The sequence below is a fragment of the Nipponia nippon genome, unplaced genomic scaffold, assembly GCF_047370975.1.
Source record: "Nipponia nippon isolate SJK-2023a ecotype South Korea unplaced genomic scaffold, ASM4737097v1 scaffold_22, whole genome shotgun sequence".
NCBI lineage: Eukaryota > Metazoa > Chordata > Aves > Pelecaniformes > Threskiornithidae > Nipponia > Nipponia nippon.
The window spans coordinates 3,719,363-3,737,852 of NW_028262339.1; the positions used below are offsets into that span (position 1 = coordinate 3,719,363).

An 18,490-nucleotide genomic window follows, 5' to 3' on the forward strand; every position below is an offset into this window, starting at 1 on the left:
GGAGCTAATTTCCAGCCTTCACCCCTTACACTTTCAGTTTTCTGACAGATGAATATGGATATACCAACGTTAGGAGGGGTCTTGAGGAAAATTCAGTGTAATCCTTGGCCACTGGAATTCATACATCAGGCACTTAGATGATGATTATGAATCTTGTATTAAAACACCCTCAGAAAGAAAACACAGATATTAGTTAATTCAGTTTATTCCACTCTGGGTTTTCTTCATAGTCACAGGAACTGTAGTGTGTAAAGACTACTTGCTTGGAAGAAAGTTTAAGGTATTAGATGAGATGAATTACCAGTCCAGATACATTTAATCTGATGCTGCTCTCTAGTACTTCCGTAATATAAAAAAAAAAAATACATTTATGTAATTAAAGTTAGTGGGAAGAGATACATTTTGCCAATTTCTAAAATACTCATTTGTAAAATTACAAATTATATTGGCTAATATTCCAAAAAGGAACATTCATTTCTTCATAGACTTAGATGACATGTCTGCTTTCACCATTGCTTCAATGGCATTGCCTATAGTAAAGGTCCAGATAGAACAGGGTCCTTAAATATGACTTGTATGGTCATGAGTTCTTGATTATTGCTTTAAGTTCATATATCAGCAATATCTCCTTTTTCCGTAGTGCCAACTGTGGATGTATTTCAGATCTCTACTAAGGAAAGATTTGGGTTGGGACATCAGCTGAAAAAGTAAGTCTGGAAAAGTGTAAACCCCTGTTTTTAAGTAAATATTACACTCTCTTAGTTCCCAGACCATGTCAAGTAGGATAAAATTCACAGGTTGTCAGATTAGTTGGATCAAAGTATTCTGAACTTGTTTTTCTTTAAATAAAAAATAACAGGTTTTGCCTTTTTAAGTTCAGTTTTGACAGTTGTTGGAGAGAACTTGATTTGTGCTGCCTGCCAGGGTTTTCTGTCACTTTACTGCCATTTAGGAAGTAAGCTACAAAAGTTCAAAAAGACTGTAGCTAGGAGTGTTCAATTTCATGCTTTTGCTTAGATTGTGAAGCCTCTGGAGCAGGAATCTTTTTTAGCATCATGCATACCCTAAGGGGGCTATGTAGGATGTACCACAGTAATTAGGCCATCCATGTTTTGAGGACAAGAGGGAAGAATAGTTGAAAAAATTAGCAGTTTCATGTGTTCATGGTACAATTCAATTTAATAACATTTTGCTGAGTCATCTTTTCACATATGCTCTTGTATGTGTAATAAAGTGACAAGAATACAGGCTTTAATATCTGACCCTTACAACAGTAAGAATCCCTTAAGAAAAAAATCCTTTACTGTTTGGTGTTTAAAGACATTCATTCAGTGCAGCGTTTTCGTAATCATACAAATGAAGCAATGTTATTAAAATCTCTATGGTACATGACTTTGAAGAAAAAAAAAGCTCCCCTGGCATGAAAAGTCTCTTAAAACATTTCAGTACTTACACTGTCTCTGATTTGTGCACTGGGTAATTACCAAAGGTTCCCATAAGACATTTTTCAGGTACATATCTGTATAATTCACAGTTGAGTGGAAGTCAGAATACCTATGAACTCTGTGACCCCTCATGGCTGTGAGCAACAGGATGTTCATCTTTGAAGAGTCGGTAAAATTTTTATACAGTCCATACCAACTTCCATTTTGACTTTATCACTGCATAGACCCCCACTTCTAGATTAGAGTCACAGAGTCATTTGGCTTAGAAGGGACTGCTGTAGGTCACCTAGTGCAACCTCCTGCTCCAAGTATCACTGACGTCAAAGTTAGATTAGTTCACTTCAGGACCTCAGGCAGCTGAGCTGTGAAAATCTCCAGCCTTTGTGGGCAACCTGTTGTATTTAACCACTCTTCTGTGGATGTCTTTTCTTTATAGCCTTTATGTTTTTTAGCTTCACTTGCTACAACTTGTGACCACTGCCTTTTGCTGTGCATCTCTGGGAAGTGTCTGGCTCTGTCTTCTTTGTAAATCCTTTTGGGTAGTGTAATATTTGACATCCTTACCTTCATGTTTGTGCTTTAGGAGAATATGCTCCTACTTGAGCAGTGTGGATGCTGTAGCCTACCTCTGTAGTCACTGGAGAGACAGATGCCTATAGTTGGATAGAATGCCTTTGAATCAGTTTGTCTCTAGAGAGGCATAATTATATGTCTTGCAGTGGTTATTTACACAGACTGTATTCTCAATAAGAGTTCCATGTGAATTAGTTTTATGTGGAAAAAAAAGCATTTTTGCAGAGCTGAAGCACCCAATTGTCAGTCCACATATGTGACAGAGAAACTCTACATCATGTTGCCTATGTGGTGAACTGATAGACCCTAGTATTGAAGTGAGTATGTCTTGGCTAGGATAAGAAAATCCTTTTTTCTTTCTTAATTTGCAGAATCATGCAGACATTTGTTACACAACAGTGGAAAAACAGCAAAGAGAAATCTAATTGCACACACAATAAGAAGGTGTCTGACAAAAAGGTGAAATCCCCTCTGCACATCTTTTCTACACTGCGCAGGTAATAGCAAGGAAAATGAGCTGTTACCACCATATCCTGTTAAAAATCCACAGCAGACTTCACAAGGTGAAATGTTGACTTTTCTCCACGGAGAAGTGCTCTATTTTTATCTTACCTCATGGGTTTCCAGTCCTTACCTTGCATGACATCAAAAGCGAACTGGGTACTATTGCAGTTTCTAAGAATATTTGAAGGAAGAGCCCTGCTCTCTGAAACAGCCATGATTCATCTAGAACTGGAAATAATTCATTTTATATTATTTAAATTGTTTGTATCTTTACTAGCTTGGTAGCATTTGACTGTTACTTGAATAGCAAGAATATAGATAAAAAAATATATATATATAAAATTTTGTGGTTATCTAGCTGTTCTTTCCACAGCTGTGTATATTTTTAATTTTTTAAAACTAGATTGGGCATTAATGAAAGACTTGTCTTTAGAGCTGCTGAGCACCCACCCCTCTCCACTGTTTGAGTACATGAATGTTCACCACTTCTGAAATGCAGGCACAGAATTTCAAAGAACAAAGGCATTTAAAACATAAGTAGTAGTTTGTGAATTTTTTGAATTTGAACTCATTATGACTTCTGCCAGTTACTCATACTCTTTAAAAAGTGTCTGTAAAATCAGACTCTGATTTTACCTCTTTCAAGAATGTGATTATTTAGCATGTTTTCCTGCTTATGAAGGGTTGACAGATCACCCCTTCTGTACATTTGAATTGAATGCTTCTTTGAACATTCCTTCTTTTTAATGAATTTTTCCATTCTAAATTCCATGTATAAAAAAGAGAGGGAGTACAGTGATCACTCACATTGAAGAAGGGAGGAATGTCAAAGATAACAAAAGATTATTTGTCTTTTCAAAGGTAGAAGAGGAAGATGGTGTTTTAAGTAGAAAGCTTACCCATTCCCTACCATGCCACGCACCATTGCCTCGTGCAGGCTGTAACTTGGGGTTTGGTTTTATTCAGAAAGGACATACAAAAGCCAGCTCGATCTTTCTCCTCTTGATTTGACTGCTGCTGTGGTGCCTGTCCAAAGACCGCTCAGCCCAAACACAAGAACCCTCTCTCTCCCTAGAGCACCATTCCTACCTCCTGTCTGCCCAAGGGTGTTAATGAGCCAACTGCAACAGTGAGTCAGCAACCTCCATGTGCATTTTCCACTGTCACCACTTGCTAACAGGGTGGTGAAACCTGTCAGACTCTCCCCTTGTGGTTTCACTTCTTTTCTATTTGATCAAAGCCCAAAAAATACTCCAAAGATTAGGGTTGCTTGTAAAGTATAGAAAAATGATTCAGCATACCTGATACTGGTTCTTGTTTTGCAAGGACAGGTGAACATGAACCTTATAGAAATGTGACAGTTCATGTGAATGTTGTTACATAAAAACCTTTTTGTTCTTTACTTTCTGCATTCATAATTTAGATCCCTCACATTCTCATTTCTAGTGTTACAGAGCTAGAATTTGTATAAAACAGGAAAGAAGGGCATCAAATTGTCTTCCACAAAGCACCCAGATTATTGTGATGTTTTTTTAAAAAAATGTTCATTTCAGCTGAATTAAATTTGATTTACTGCCTGCAAGTTTCACTGCTCATTATATCTTCCATTGGATCTGGACACAGAATTTGTTATGCCATGTCCAGAAGAAAATAACTTTAATGGGATCGTGCCATGATGATTACATAGGAAAGATAGATTTTGATAAGAAAAACGTGATATAATCTTGTGTGAAATATGCGGGCTTCATTTCAAAGATAATCTCCTGAATAAATGGTTTGTTTAGAGACATAGAGACCTTTACAAAGAGCTGTAAGGATATAGCTCTAACTTGTCTTAAAAGTAGTTAGTCATCTTTTCAGTGGATGGGTTTGTGTATAAATAGGAGTAAGATGTCTTTTTGGTATTGGGAAATTAGTCCTACATACAGTTGCTCATTTTTTTAATGTTGGGCTGTGTTTATCACTAGTCAAATACATAAAGACAGGTGGCAATTAAAAATTTGTACATATGTCTGGACTTGTTTGATTTGCACAAGACTGATTATTCTCCAACTACGTCTTCGCCTTCTTTATTTTTAAGGTCACCAAGTTATCCTCCACCTGGCTGTGGTAAAAATAAATCAAAACTGAAGTCAGAACAGGATGGGATCTCCAAAACTCACAAGCTACTGAGAAGGACTTACTCTAACACAGTTAAGGCAGAGGATGTGTGTGCCACAAAATCTCACAGAACCTTTGGCCGCTCGTTATCGAGTGGCCCTAGGGCTGAACAGACAATAGCTATTAAATCGCACAAACTGTTGAACCATTCTTGCTCTGCAGCCATCAAGCAGGAGGAGTGCATCACTTTAAAGCCCCGTAAGCTATTAAGTAGGTCGTGTTCTGGGGACCCTCAATGTGAGCACAACAGCACCTTGAAGCCCCACAAACTTTTAAGCAGGTCCTACTCCAGTAATCTTAGAATGGAAGAATTGGATGGGTTGAAGAATCACAAGTTACTCGGCAAAACTTACTCCAATGCCCCTAAATCATCCAAAATGGAGCCTTTCAAGGAGTCCACCATAGCAGAGAGCAGGTGTCTCTCTCTTACCTCAGGGCTTACTGGTATCTTAACACCATCTTCATCATCACCTTCACAAGCTGCTGTGCGTAATAATTTTTTTATTCTGCTCATTTTCCTCCTATTATTTTCCAAATGTACTATTATGCTTATTATGCAAAGGCACTAATACTTAGGACATATGTTAGTGAATATATTGGATATATTGAATATATTGGAAGACAAGAGCAATGGAGTCAACTTTTTAAGGAGGATTTATACAATTGTGCATGCACATATATTTAAGTTATAAAACCAGAATTTGCTTAGGTCAAGACAGAAATTTTACATCTCATGTTGAATACAGCTCAATGTACAGCTGCTGGCCATGGGAAAAGTTCAATCATCCACTTCCTTCCCTGCCTTCTTTCTTGCTGCAGGAAGAAGGGAGAGTGTGAGCTTCCGTGCTGCAAAATTGGCTTGGTCACACAGGTCTTCTCTCATTTCCCTGTTTGCTTTGTGGGGGAAGCAACCATCCATTGGCTTGTTCGGGTGCCAAGTCACCTCTCCTTCTGGTCTTTTCAGCTGTGATCATCATCATACTAGAAGGAATGCAGTCATGATTCAGCTCACCTTTTGCACATTTGTGCTTTGTGAAAGGCTGAACCTTCAAATGTGATGGTGGCAGCTGGAGGTCGGGGAAGGAATTAGGCCCACACTGGCCCCCTTTCTTTCCCCAGAGACATGATCGATTGGGAAAACAAAGGGTAGCACATATTCTTAAATTTAAGAAAGAGCTCTCAAAATTAATTCTTCTGCCTCTTAAAAGATGGCTTTTATACTTCAGAGGAAAGAGTGAGTCTGTTTGTGCTCTTTCAAGGCACTGGTCTGTTTTCTGTGTTAGACCTGGGGAGAGACACTTCAGAGAGAGTCCTCTCTGCTCCCTTAGCCTGGCGGTACCTTGATGTTCTCAGCGTACAAAAGCTGATTCTTGCTTGAAATACCATATATATATTCAAAATAGTGTATTTGGAATAATGAAGTTACATTGAGTGTGTTATGTCTCATGGTAAATTAGTTTAATAAGCTGTGAGCTATACTCATAAAATCTAAAAGCAGTGATATACTATCATAAAAACATTTATATACATGCTGTGTGGTTGGTTCCTGTAATGTGCACAGCAAAATTAATTTAAGGTGAGCCAATAGACTTTTTACTTCTCACAGTTTAGAGATTCATTTTTTTCTGAATCAGCAAAAGATGTCTTAACTTAGCAGACTTTTCTCTCCTGAAGTTAATATAAAATGTCTCATTGGTTTTGATAAGATAATGAAGAGTTGACTAAGTGGTTTCATTGTTGATGTTATCAGCTGATATGGAAAAAATGCAAGCCCTGCTTGACAGTCTATAAAAACTACCAGTAATTTATTGCTATAATGCATTTACTTTGAGGGGAAATCATCACATACAGGGTCAGGTGCAGTTTGACTGATGTTAGCAGAAGGGCGTCAAGAGTCTATTTCACATTTTATATGCAGGCACCAGATATATGGGTAATCTAGGTGCCTAACTGCGATTTGAAGTCAGTGGAATGTGGAAGCGATGAATCAGGTCCCTAACTTCTCTTCAGTTCTCAGCTTAAATATTTGAATCTCATATATGAATACAATTAGGAGGATTATTTCCCAGGAGAAAAAAGGGAAAAGTTTCCCAAATAAGCAGGTAGAAAATGAAAGGAAATAAGACTATAAACAAAAACAAAACCCAAAAAAAGCTGTAAATGGAGCTGATCTGACTCTTATTCAAAACAAGGGTTGATTGAGATAGATATCAGCCCAGAGAGAATTTTGTACCTTACTGACTCCTATAACAAAAGTTCCTTCTAATTTATTTGTTGTACATTGAAATAAAAAGGCAGAAAGAATCTGAGTGGGATCTGAGCACAGAGATCTGTCAGTGTGGTGCCCACAGAAGTTAGATCTTAGTAAATATATAAAAGAAAAAGATTTTCAACTGTTCTGAGAGTTACATTAGTCATTCAAGCCAAAGCATATAGCCTATATTTGGACAGATAATAAGCAGTTAAAATTTAAAGGAAGTTACCAAATGACAGTTTATTAGAATGAAGTGAAGGCACTGGTGTTTCCATTTGAGATTAAAGGTTTTGGGATGCTGAGACACAAAACGTCATCAGATTTAAGAACTAAAAAGAAATGCTAAAAATCTACCCCACATTCAGCAAACAGTAAAAGGATTGATTATTTCTAATGGTTGGTTTATACAAATGAGAGATATTTTTTTGATGCAAATATTGTTTAACATATTTGCACGCAAAAAATGCAAATGTTTTACCATTTCCTTATAATTAGTCTACCAACACTGAAGTTGCCTGAACTTTTTCCTTGCAGCAAAATTATGGTGCAAAATGCATTCTAGCACGAGATCGTGGCTTTCTTGTGCAGGTAGGATGTCATATCTTACCCATTTATGAAACACTGTGGAGCATGAGCTGACTGTTAATTATTTTTAAGCAGATGTTGTGTTTCTCATTTTCATTGTTCTCAGACTATTGAATTTGCTGAGCAGCGGATACCAGTATTGAATGAATACTGTGTAGTTTGTGATGAACCCCATGTGTTCCAGAATGGCCCTATGCTGAGGGTAAGTAGTGTGCTTGCTGGGATAAACTGCGTTTTCTAATGCCTTAAATAGCAATGAACAATACAAACCTGTTGTTATAAAACTATTGAATTATTTCAGGCGTGTTTCATCCTAATATCCTTTTAAGATGCAAAAATGTAATGCATATTAGCTAGATTTTACTGTAAATTTGCAAAAATGTATTGCAAGCAAGGGAGATGGAAAGCAGGCTTGTATAATAATAATAGAAACATAAAGGAGGGTTGTATTTCACTGAACATTATTGTGCTAGAGTAATCATAACTGGATAAGCTAGAGGAAGTGCATTAGAGTGCTTTCCCAGTCCTCTGGCACTCTCTTAAAAGCTTAGGGTCACCTCAGTCCTTTAGCTCCTATCAAGCCATGACCAGGGTATTCAGATACGCGGGTGTTAATGCTACAGGGTTATGAAGGTCTTCTGACACTCTTGCTCATGGGCCACTGGAATGAACCATCCTCCATAATGTGATAAAAAAGGCAGTAGAAGGAGATGCTCTGTGAAGTGTCTGATCTAGCAGTGACCTAGTCCAGGGGAATTGTTGTGGTTCAGTGTGCCCAAGGACTGGCCAGTTACACAGCTCTTCCTTCCTTTCATTTCTGTATAACTGGGAACCAGGAATTTTGCATGCTGAACATTGCACCCTCTCGTGCTGCTGGTGAATGCATAGTAAAAAAGAATAAGCTTGGTCATGAAAGACACACCCTGCCTGGAGCTTCTGGATCAGTGCAGCTTTGTAAAAGAGTATATAGGAGAATAAAATTCTTACCTTTAGGACTGACCTTGCAGTTTAGAATCCTTCTTGTTTCACCTGTCCTGAATCCTATGGAAACCTGAGTAATCTTAAAAGATTAAAGCCATGGAAAACTGTTTAATATCAGTGTGTGAATGGTCTGACACCTCATCTGCCAATTTCTCCACAGTGTGGTGAGCAACTACACATAAGATGAAGCAGACATCATCTATGCTAGTTCCATGGAACTAAATTCAGGAAGGTTATTGCTTACATGGTAGCAGAAGTCACCTCAGCATCATCCCCCGTGACACTCAGTGGCACCACAGTCAGGCATTCTGACTGCAGGTGGGGTATGTAAATAGGCTGCTAATAGGATTTGCAAAAGCATCTACATATTCAGTTAACACCGTTTTCAGTCATGGTTAAACCTCTGTACTTTTGAAAATCCTATCAGGTGTTTATTTGCCTCTTCAAGGTCATATCTACGTGTTAAAAACATGTTTTTCTGCCAGATTTATCAGCAACCAAACCCTGATCAGAAGCCTATAGAAAAGGCACCAGTTTCTTGTCATTCGTCTTTGAATGCACTGCTATGCATATTACCTGTGACAGGATGAGATAAGACAAATTGAATAATATGTGAAGTTTGGATAATATAATTATTTAAATTATTGGGTTTTATCTGTTGTCCATAGGACAAAGCAAACAGTAGGATTTATTCCTGTTCACATGATGAACAGGATAACATGATGAAAAGAAAACAGAATGGAAAGTCATCTGCTCTAAATTAAAAAATTGCAATTCTTCTTGCTTTCCCACCTTAGAGATTGAAATCACTCAGAATGACTTTTCTCTGTCTTCAGCTTAAAGAGGGGTCATTTTAGCCATCTGTTTGAGAGTTTGTCGGTGCTTCAGAACAGAGGAAAGTGCAAACATTTGCCACTGTCGTGGTTTAACCTGGCAGGCACCTAAACACCACACAGCCATTCGCTCACTCCCTCGCAGTGGGGTGGGGAGAGAATCAGAAAGAAGGTGAAACTCGTGAGTTGAGAGATAAAGACAATTTAATAGGACAGAAAAGGAAGGGACAATCATAATAATAATAATAATAATAATAATAATAATGATAAAACAATATACAAAACAAGCGATGCAAAATGCAATTGCTCACCACCCACTGACCAATGCCCAGCCAGTTCCTGAGCAGCAGCTGTGCCCCCCTGGCCAACTCCCTCCATTTTTTTTGTTCAGTATGACGTCATATGGTATGGAATAGCCCTTTAGCCAGTTTAGGTCAGCTGTCCTGATTGTGTCCCCTCCCAGCTTCCTGTGCACCTCCAGCCTCCTCACTGGCAGGGCAGTATGAGAAGCTGAAAAGTCCTTGACTTAGTATAAGCACTGCTCAGAAACAACTAAACCATCAGTGTATCATCAACATTATTCTCATCCTAAATCCAAAACACAGCCCTATACCAGCTACTAGGAAGAAAATTAACACTATCCCAGCCGAAACCAGGACAGCCACTAAACACATATTCATCAGTGCCTTTGCAAGCAGCATAACCTAGCAAGCTTTGCAAAAATGAAAGGGTGTCCTTATATAACCCAAGGAGAAGGAGATAGCAGGAAGAAATCTAGCATGCTCTGTGTATGCTTGAATGACTCAATAAGCAATATAGAATCACAGAATCGTTAAGGTTGCAAAAGACCCTTAAGATCATCGAGTCCAACCGTTAACCATTAATGAGTTTGCAGTTCTGTAGATGAGAAAGGATCTCAGTTTGAATAGAGCTTGAGTTTGCCAAAGGGTCTCAAGGAAATTTATGCTTCATTCTACTGAGAGCTCTGGCAGAGGCAGCCTAAAGTAGTCAATTTTAGGGTTTATTTACATGCTTGAGCTGCACACACACATACATACATATAATGTATGTAAAGGGAATAAAGAATGACCCAACTGAAAGAGCACTTTATGTTTAATACTGCTGCAACAGCAGTCTCAGAAATACAGTACCTTATTAAACAGAATGCAGGGGGCTTTCATTTAAGGTAAGGCTACATGCAATCTAGCCTTGTGTTGCTTAATGGATCCCATATGTAATATCCCTAGCCTTCATGAAGAGCTTTAGAGTGTTCATGGTTTTGATACCACAGTAACTTCATCAGATTTTCTGCAGATATCCATATCTCAAAGGTATTACTTAGGCTCTAACAGTAGTAGTATCTAATCATGCAAATCATAGAATCATAGAATAGTTTGGGTTGGAAGGGACCTTTAAAGGTCATCTAGTCCAACCCCCCTGCAATAAAATGTTCCCTGCTGGTTCAGGCATCCTGTTGTACACAGGAATCTTTGGATGTTGTTGGGCTATCTTAGTCACTTATTGAGGGTAAATAAAGAGGCTCTCTTAATGACTTACTGAAGATTAATAAAGACAAAATTCTAGATTTCTCTTGGGAATTTCTTTACAGAACAAAGTATGGATCTTTCAGGACAACCACTTTTCTTTTGAGCTCCAAAAGTTCCCTGAAATACAGAAGACCAGAATTACAGATACAGTCCCTGTGTGTACTCTACAAGTGCATGTGTAGATAAAAACACATTATGTAGATGGGGTAACTTCAAAACACTCAAACCTAATGCTTTCACAAGGAACTGCAGCTGTATTACTGTGAATGGGAAGGACAAAGGTTCTCTGGAATCATAGAATCATAGAATCGTTTAGGTTGGAAAAGACCTTTAAGATCATAAAGTCTGAAGATCTGAATTGAAAACTGAGTTACTAGAATTACAGTCACAAGAGCCTCAGAACAGCCTTCCAATAGGAACAATGTGGACCAAAAATTCATGGCTTTAAGATAACTCTTAACTGGCTCCAAAAAGAGCATATCGTGGTTGCTTCTGACAACAGTGCTCCAAAAGGAAAAGAAAGAAACTGAAGAGAGGAAAAACTTTTTTCCTTAAAAAAACCAAACCAAACCAAACCAAAAAAAAAAAAAAACCCAAAACTGTAGAAAACACACAGTGGAAGAAGATGGGCCCAACCCTGGAAATAAGGTGCCTAACGGCTGTGATCATATATGCTGCTCTGGCTGCAGCTGAGCTGGGTTAAGAGGTTACTGTCCTGAGTTTGTTTTGCACTCTGTATCCTGGAGAAGACTGAAATTGAATGAAGAGCTAATGGGGAGGATGGAGGGAGAATTAAAACCAGTGGGATCAGTGGAGAGAAGGAAGAACACAGAAGAGAGGTTTAAAGAGAATCTGTCAACAGGAGGGAGCTGGACCTGGTCAGACAGGGTGACTGCAAGAAGAGGCTGCTTTTGTAGTTCTGGATGAAATGGTCTGATTCTAGTATAGTCTGATTGTGGACAACCTGGCTTTGCACACGTAGCCATATTTTAGCGTAACTCTTTCTATGCATAAAATGAGTGACACAGCACACACTTTTTTCCCCCCAAGTGTCTTTGATTTGCTTATTTGATAAGTGCTATTTTTATTTTTAGGAGTGCCCTCGTGTTTGTTGGAGTGATGATTAATCCTGTAGACTTCTGTGCATTTACTAGAAGTTGTCATGCTTTTTTCATTGGAAGCTTTGCAAAAGGGAAATGGTTGAGTTGCAGTCTTCTGTATCCCCTTTATTTGAATAACATGCTAAATCAAGCGGGGCTTTATGAATAATGTTCACCATTTGATTCAGATGCACTTTGTGTGAAAGGACCAGTAGCGCAATTATTCTTAGTGACAAATGCAAACATATAATAACTTTGACTCAGCACCTCTGTTCCTCCGAGTTATGTCAAGAAATAAAAGCAGTGCCATTTTTGACGTATTGACACTGCTCATCTCTCTTTGGAATAGTTCCCATTTGTCATCAATAGATTTGCCTGGGACTTTTCATATGTCATCACACACACATTCTCCAACATCCAGAGGAAAAGATTACTCTTTTGTGACAAAAGAGTCACTTGTTATTTTCTGTATAACTGCAGGTGCACCATGGGGAGTTTTGACGTATAGTGAAAGGAAGAAAGAGTGTGTGGACAAATTTCAGTTCTTTGCAAGCACCTGGCTCTATCTAGCAGCAAAAAATAGCTGTGACTGATGCTGGGTCATCAGTTACTGGATGACAGGGGATACGGAAACTCGTTGAACTAATGTGTTTCAGAAAGAGATTTAAGGTGGCCTATATATCTGAAAACAAATTGCTGAGATGCAGACATGCACATTCAAAACATTTTAAAGGGTACTTAAAAAGCTGTTTAGAAATCCATTAACCTTGTTTTAATCAGGAATCCAGAAAATAGCATAGATGTGAAATGGTTCACAGGCCAGCTGTATAGCAAGGTGCAAATATTAAAAAAAAAAAAAAAAGAAAAAAAGTGCTGACAAAAATTTGCACCTTTTGGAATACATCTTGCAATTTTTAGAAAAGTGATTAAGTACTTGTTTTTAGAAATACCAGGAGCGTGGCAGGGGCCAGAAGTCTTGTATTTTCTGTGCAACTTGTCTGTAATTGTCGTGGTTTAACCCCAGCCAGCAACTAAGCACCACACAGCCGCTCGCTCACTCCCCCGCCCCCAGTGGGATGGGGGAGAGAATTGGAAGGGTGAAAGTGAGAAAACTGGTGGGTTGAGATAAGACCAGTTTAATAATTGAAGTAATGTAAAATAGTAGTAGTAATAATAATAATATACAAAGCAAGTGATGCGCAATGCAATTGCTCACCACCCGCTGACCGATGCCCAGCCCGTCCCCAAGCAGCGATCACTGCCCCCCAGCCAACTCCCCCCGGTTTATATACTGACGTCATATGGTATGGAATAGCCCTTTGGCCAGTCTGGGTCAGCTGTCCTGGCTGTGCCCCCTCCCAGCTTCTTGTGCACCGGGCAGAGCATGGGAAGCTGAAAAGTCCTTGACTAGTGTAAGCACTACTTAGCAACAACTAAAACATCAGTGTGTTATCAACATTATTCTCATCCTAAATCCAAAGCACAGCCCTATACCAGCTACTAGGAAGAAAAATCAACTCTACCCCAGCCGAAACCAGGACAGTAATCTTCTTTGTCAAGTACTAAAGACTCCCTTGGACTTCAGTGGGATTTAATTCAAGTTCTAAGTTCTGTAACAGAAAAGAAAATAAATTTTAATATAGTGAGAATATTCTTGCTGCCCTTGATTAACAGTCACTTTTTCCATAGCTGTGCTAATATGTGCATGAAAACTTAGGTCCACCTCCTTTTAATTTTTGTCTTTTTTGTGGAGACTTCTAATTCTCATTTCCAGAAGATAATAAGGTTGTTTTTCAGTAACTGTTATTTTATTTAATTACATCAGTTTTTATTTCACTGTTTAAAAAAAGCACAAGTCCTCTGCTTCAATAGTTATTTCACTGTGTGAAAGAGAAAAAAGCCTGTATATTTATTTGTATTTGACTCATGCAAACTTTTATTTTCAGAACCATGTCATGTCATGTGCTATCTTCCGTATTTCTAACTCGCGTGATTCTAAGTACTGTTTGTCTGTCTATCTGTTTGGAGATGCACATCACTTTGTGGTTAGTGTTTGCACAATTGGAACTTTTTTCAGATCCATTTATATTTTGTCACATTACTGGGACTGTATTGTAAAGGTATCATAGAATCATAGAATTGTTGAGGTTGGAAAAGACCTTTAAGATCATCGAGTCCAACCGTTCACCTACCCCTGCCAAGTCCACCACTGAACCATGTCCCTAAGCACCACATCTACCCGTCTTTTAAATACCTCCAGGGATGGGGACTCAACCACTTCCCTGGGCAGCCTGTTCCAGTGCCTGACTACCCTTTCGGTGAAGAAGTTTTCCCTAATATCCAATCTAAACCTCCCCTGCCGCTACTTGAGGCCATTTCCTCTTGTCCTATGGCTTGTTACATGGGAGAAGAGACCGACCCCCACCTCCCTACAACCTCCTTCCAGGTAGTTGTAGAGAGCAATAAGGTCTCCCCTGAGCCTCCTTTTCTCCAGGCTAAACAGCCCCAGTTCCCTCAGGCACTCCTCGTAAGACTTGGTCTCTAGACCCTTCACCAGCTTCGTTGCCCTTCTTTGGACACGCTCCAGCACCTCAATGTCCTTCTTGGAGTGAGGGGCCCAAAACTGAACACACTATTCGAGGTGCGGCCTCACCAATGCCGAGTACAGGGGGACAATCACTTCCCTAGTCCTGCTGGCCACACTATTTCTGGTACAAGCCAGGATGCCATTGGCCTTCTTGGCCACATTGCTGGCTCATGTTCAGGTGGCTGTCGACCAGCACCCCCAGGTCCTTTTCCGCCAGGCAGCTCTCCAGCCACTCTTTGCCAAGCCTGTAGCATTGCATGGGGTTGTTGTGACCCAAGTGCAGGACACGGCACTTAGCCTTGTTGAATCTCATACAGTTGGCCTCAGCCCATCGATCCAGCCTGTCCAGATCCCTCTGCAGGGCCTTCCTACCCTCCAGCAGATCAACACTCCTGCCCAACTTGGTGTCGTCTGCAAACTTCCTGAGGGTGCACTCGATCCCCTCATCCAGATCATTGATAAAGATATTGAACAGAACTGGCCCCAGTACTGAGCCCTGGGGAACACCACTTGTGACCGGCCGCCAACTGGATTTAACTCCATTCACCGCTACTCTTTGGGCCCGGCCATCCAGCCAGTTTTTTACCCAGTGAAGAGCATACTCGTCCAAGCCATGAGCAGCCAGTTTCTCCAGGAGAATGCTGTGGGAGACAGTGTCAAAGGCCTTACTAAAGTCCAGGTAGACAACATCCACAGCCTTTCCCTCATCCACTAAGCGGGTCACCTTGTCATAGAAGGAGATCAGGTTAGTGAAGCAGAACCTGCCTTTCATAAACCCATGCTGACTGGGCCCGATCCCCTGGTTGTCCCGTACATGCCGTGTGATGGCACTCAGGATGATATGCTCCATAACCTTCCCCGGCACCGAGGTCAGGCTGACAGGCCTGTAGTTCCCCGGATCCTCCTTCTGGCCCTTCTTGTAGATGGGCGTCACATTTGCTGACCTCCAGTCAACTGGGACCTCCCCAGTTAGCCAGGACTGCTGAGAGATGATGGAAAGTGGCTTGGTGAGCACTTCCACCAGCTCCCTCAGTACCCTTGGGTGGATCCCATTCAGCCCCATAGACTTGTGTGTGTGTCTACATGGTGTCGCGGGTCGCTAACCATTTCCCCTTGGATTATGGGGGCTTCATTCTGCTCCCCATCCCTGTCTTCCAGCTCAGGGGGCTGGGTACCCTGAGAACAATTGGTCTGACTATTGAAGACTGAGGCAAAGAAGGCATTAAGTACCTCAGCCTTTTCCTCATCCTTTGTCACTATGTTTCCCCCCGCATCCAATAAAGGATGGAGATTCTCCTTAGCCCTCCTTTGGTTGCTAATGTATTTGTAGAAACATTTTTTGTTGTCTCTTACGGCAGTAGCCAGATTAAGTTCCAGTTGGGCTTTGGCCCTTCTAATCTTCTCCCTGCATAACCTCATGACATCCTTGTAGTCCTCCTGAGTTGCCTGCCCCTTCTTCCAAAGGTCATAAACTCTTTTTTTTTCCTGAGTTCCAGCCAAAGCTCTCTGTTCAGCCAGGCCGGTCTTCTCCCCTGCCGTCTCGTCTTTTGGCACATGGGGACAGCCTGCTCCTGTGCCTTTAAGATTTCCTTCTTGAAGAATATCCAGCCTTCCTGGACAGAGGATGGAAGAAGGAGTCTTAGAAAAGTACTATAATGCATCATGAAGCTGTAATACTCTTCTTTTTATAAAGGTCCATGGTCCATTACTTCATTCCATTCCCTTTTTAAAAAAGCCAGTGAAGTAGGTGATGCTTTCCTGTAGGTATTCACACCTTTCCCATATGAGATGAGGGTGAATGTAATTTCTCGTCATAGCATGTTTCTTTAGTATTTATTTCAAGAGCACAGTGAGATCTAATGATTATTTACAGTGCACCCAAAGTTATAAAAGCTAAATTGGATGTTTAGAGATACACATTTATATAGAATGCCACCGAAAACTGCAAATTCCCTGAAATCACTGCATAGCATGATTTGCAGTCTTTCTGCAAAGCACAGGGAAAATTCAATGAATACATGGAGCCTAAGAAGAAAAAGTATTATTTAACCTCTTGAATAGCATAGACCATACTATTTCAGGCAGTTATTCCTAACAGCGATCAGAATCAGATCAGAATTTCACTTTTCATAAAAGGATTAAGAAACAGCTTTGAAATCACTAGCAAGTGTTGGGATTGCAGCCTTTTTATCCAAACCGCTCCTTTTTCTCATGTAAAGAATCACAGAGAAAGAGGCTGCATCCTCCTGCAAGGTGACCTGTGCTGCACAGTTCTCAGGAGCTCTGTCATGAGTCTCTTCTGAAGTAGCTCTTTGCTCAGCTTTGAAAAACAGTGGGAAGTACGAGGTCAGACATCATAGGTTTTGTGCTGAGGAGAGATGGAGAAGACAGACCTGGTAAACCTACTGAAAACGGTAAGAGTCTGCTCATTTGAATTGTTAGACAGCGCCTTGTGTTACTGTCTTTGAATTTGTTCTCAACAGAGAAGTTGTTTAGATGAGTGAGACATGGACTATTATTTGTTTGTAATTAATGGCTAGATTTGAGTTGTTTCAAGAACATATTTTGAAATGGTTTTTTTTCTGACATTTTCAAACAGTTGGTATCTCATTCACATATGTGTTGTTAAAATAGTTAAATAGATTATCATGATTTCTGTCAAACTAACATACTAGACTAAATATTAGAAGTAAACTTAGGAAATTTTAACGACCTCCACAAAGCCCATTCTGAAGTACTGAGATATTCTCCCATGGGGCAGATGTCTCTAGTGAAAAGCCCCTGAAACTGGAGCTTGTTTCATCCACTGCCTTTCACTGGCTTTTGAATATCTCCAAGGGTGGAGACTCCACAGCCTATCTGGGCAACCTGTTCCAGTGCTTGATAAAGCATTAGTGAAAGCTAATTTTAGCTTTATCTAAAACTTTAGATAAAGTTTAGAGAAAGCTAGTTCTGTATGAGAGAGTAAAAGGACTAACTGACCTCCAAAGGTCCTTCTCAACCATATAATTTGGTTCATCTAGCTAAAAAATGTATTTTGCAAAGCAGATATAATAATGTACTAAAGAAACTTCAACATTATTTGGTTCTATATTAAAAGGCTATTAACATTTTTTTAATGCCATATGAACTTCTTCCTGTTGCTCTAGAGCTGGTAATAATATTCTGGGGAAGGACTACGTTGCATTTTAATGCAACAGTTTTGCTGCTATATTAATAGAGAGATATCTTGTTTTAGGAATTCAGCATGTGATAACAGTACTTTTATTACAAACATTTAAATATAATGAAATCATGAGTCATTAATAAAAGTGGTTATTATATTTAAGGATCTGATTAAGATAAGTATAATAAAAATATATTATCATATACAAAGACTGGAGGAAAGCAAACGTCACTCCTATCTTCAAGAAGGGCAAGAAGGAGGACCCAGGGAACTACCCTCACCTTGATCCCTGGGGAGGTGATGGAACAACTAAGTCTGGAAACCATTTCCAGGCGCATTAAGGACAAGAAAATCATCAGGAGTAGTCAGCATGGCTTCACCAAGGGGAAGTCATCCTTGACCAACTTGATAAACTTCTATGATGAAATGACTGGCCTAGTAGACGAGGGGAGAGCAGTGGATATTGTCTACCTGGACTTCAGTAAGGCCTTCGACACTGTCTTTCATAAGATCCTCATAGACAAGCTGTTGATGCATGGACTGGATGAGCAAACAGTGAGGCTGATTGAAAACTGGCTGGATGGCTAGCCTCAGAGGGTGGTGATCAGCAGCACAAAGTCTAGTTGGAGGCTAGTAACTAGTGGTGTACCCCAGGGATCAATACTGGGTCCAGTCCTGTTTAATATCTTCATTAATGATCTGGATGATGGAGCAGAGTGTACCCTTAGCAAGTTTGCAGATGACGCAAAACTGGG

The 18,490-nt window shown here is 40.0% G+C and overlaps 1 protein-coding gene across 3 annotated transcripts in view; it reads left to right on the plus strand.

The window, feature by feature from the left end:
• The window catches only part of LOC148055436 (protein mono-ADP-ribosyltransferase PARP8-like), a 161,187-nt gene that overhangs the window by 106,950 nt on the left and 35,747 nt on the right, over positions 1 to 18,490 (plus strand). For 2 of the 3 annotated variants that reach the window (XR_015705363.1, XM_087760400.1), the window contains exons 10-14: positions 641 to 707; positions 2,390 to 2,515; positions 4,603 to 5,167; positions 7,471 to 7,524; positions 7,628 to 7,723. Coding sequence is in view for 2 of the 3 variants with exons in the window: in XM_087760400.1 (XP_087616526.1) it covers positions 641 to 707; positions 2,390 to 2,515; positions 4,603 to 5,167; positions 7,471 to 7,524; positions 7,628 to 7,723 (908 nt within the window). In the remaining variant the exon portion in view is untranslated. The remainder of the gene's footprint in view (positions 1 to 640; positions 708 to 2,389; positions 2,516 to 4,602; positions 5,168 to 7,470; positions 7,525 to 7,627; positions 7,724 to 18,490) is intronic. The other variant, XM_087760401.1, reaches the window with a different exon arrangement.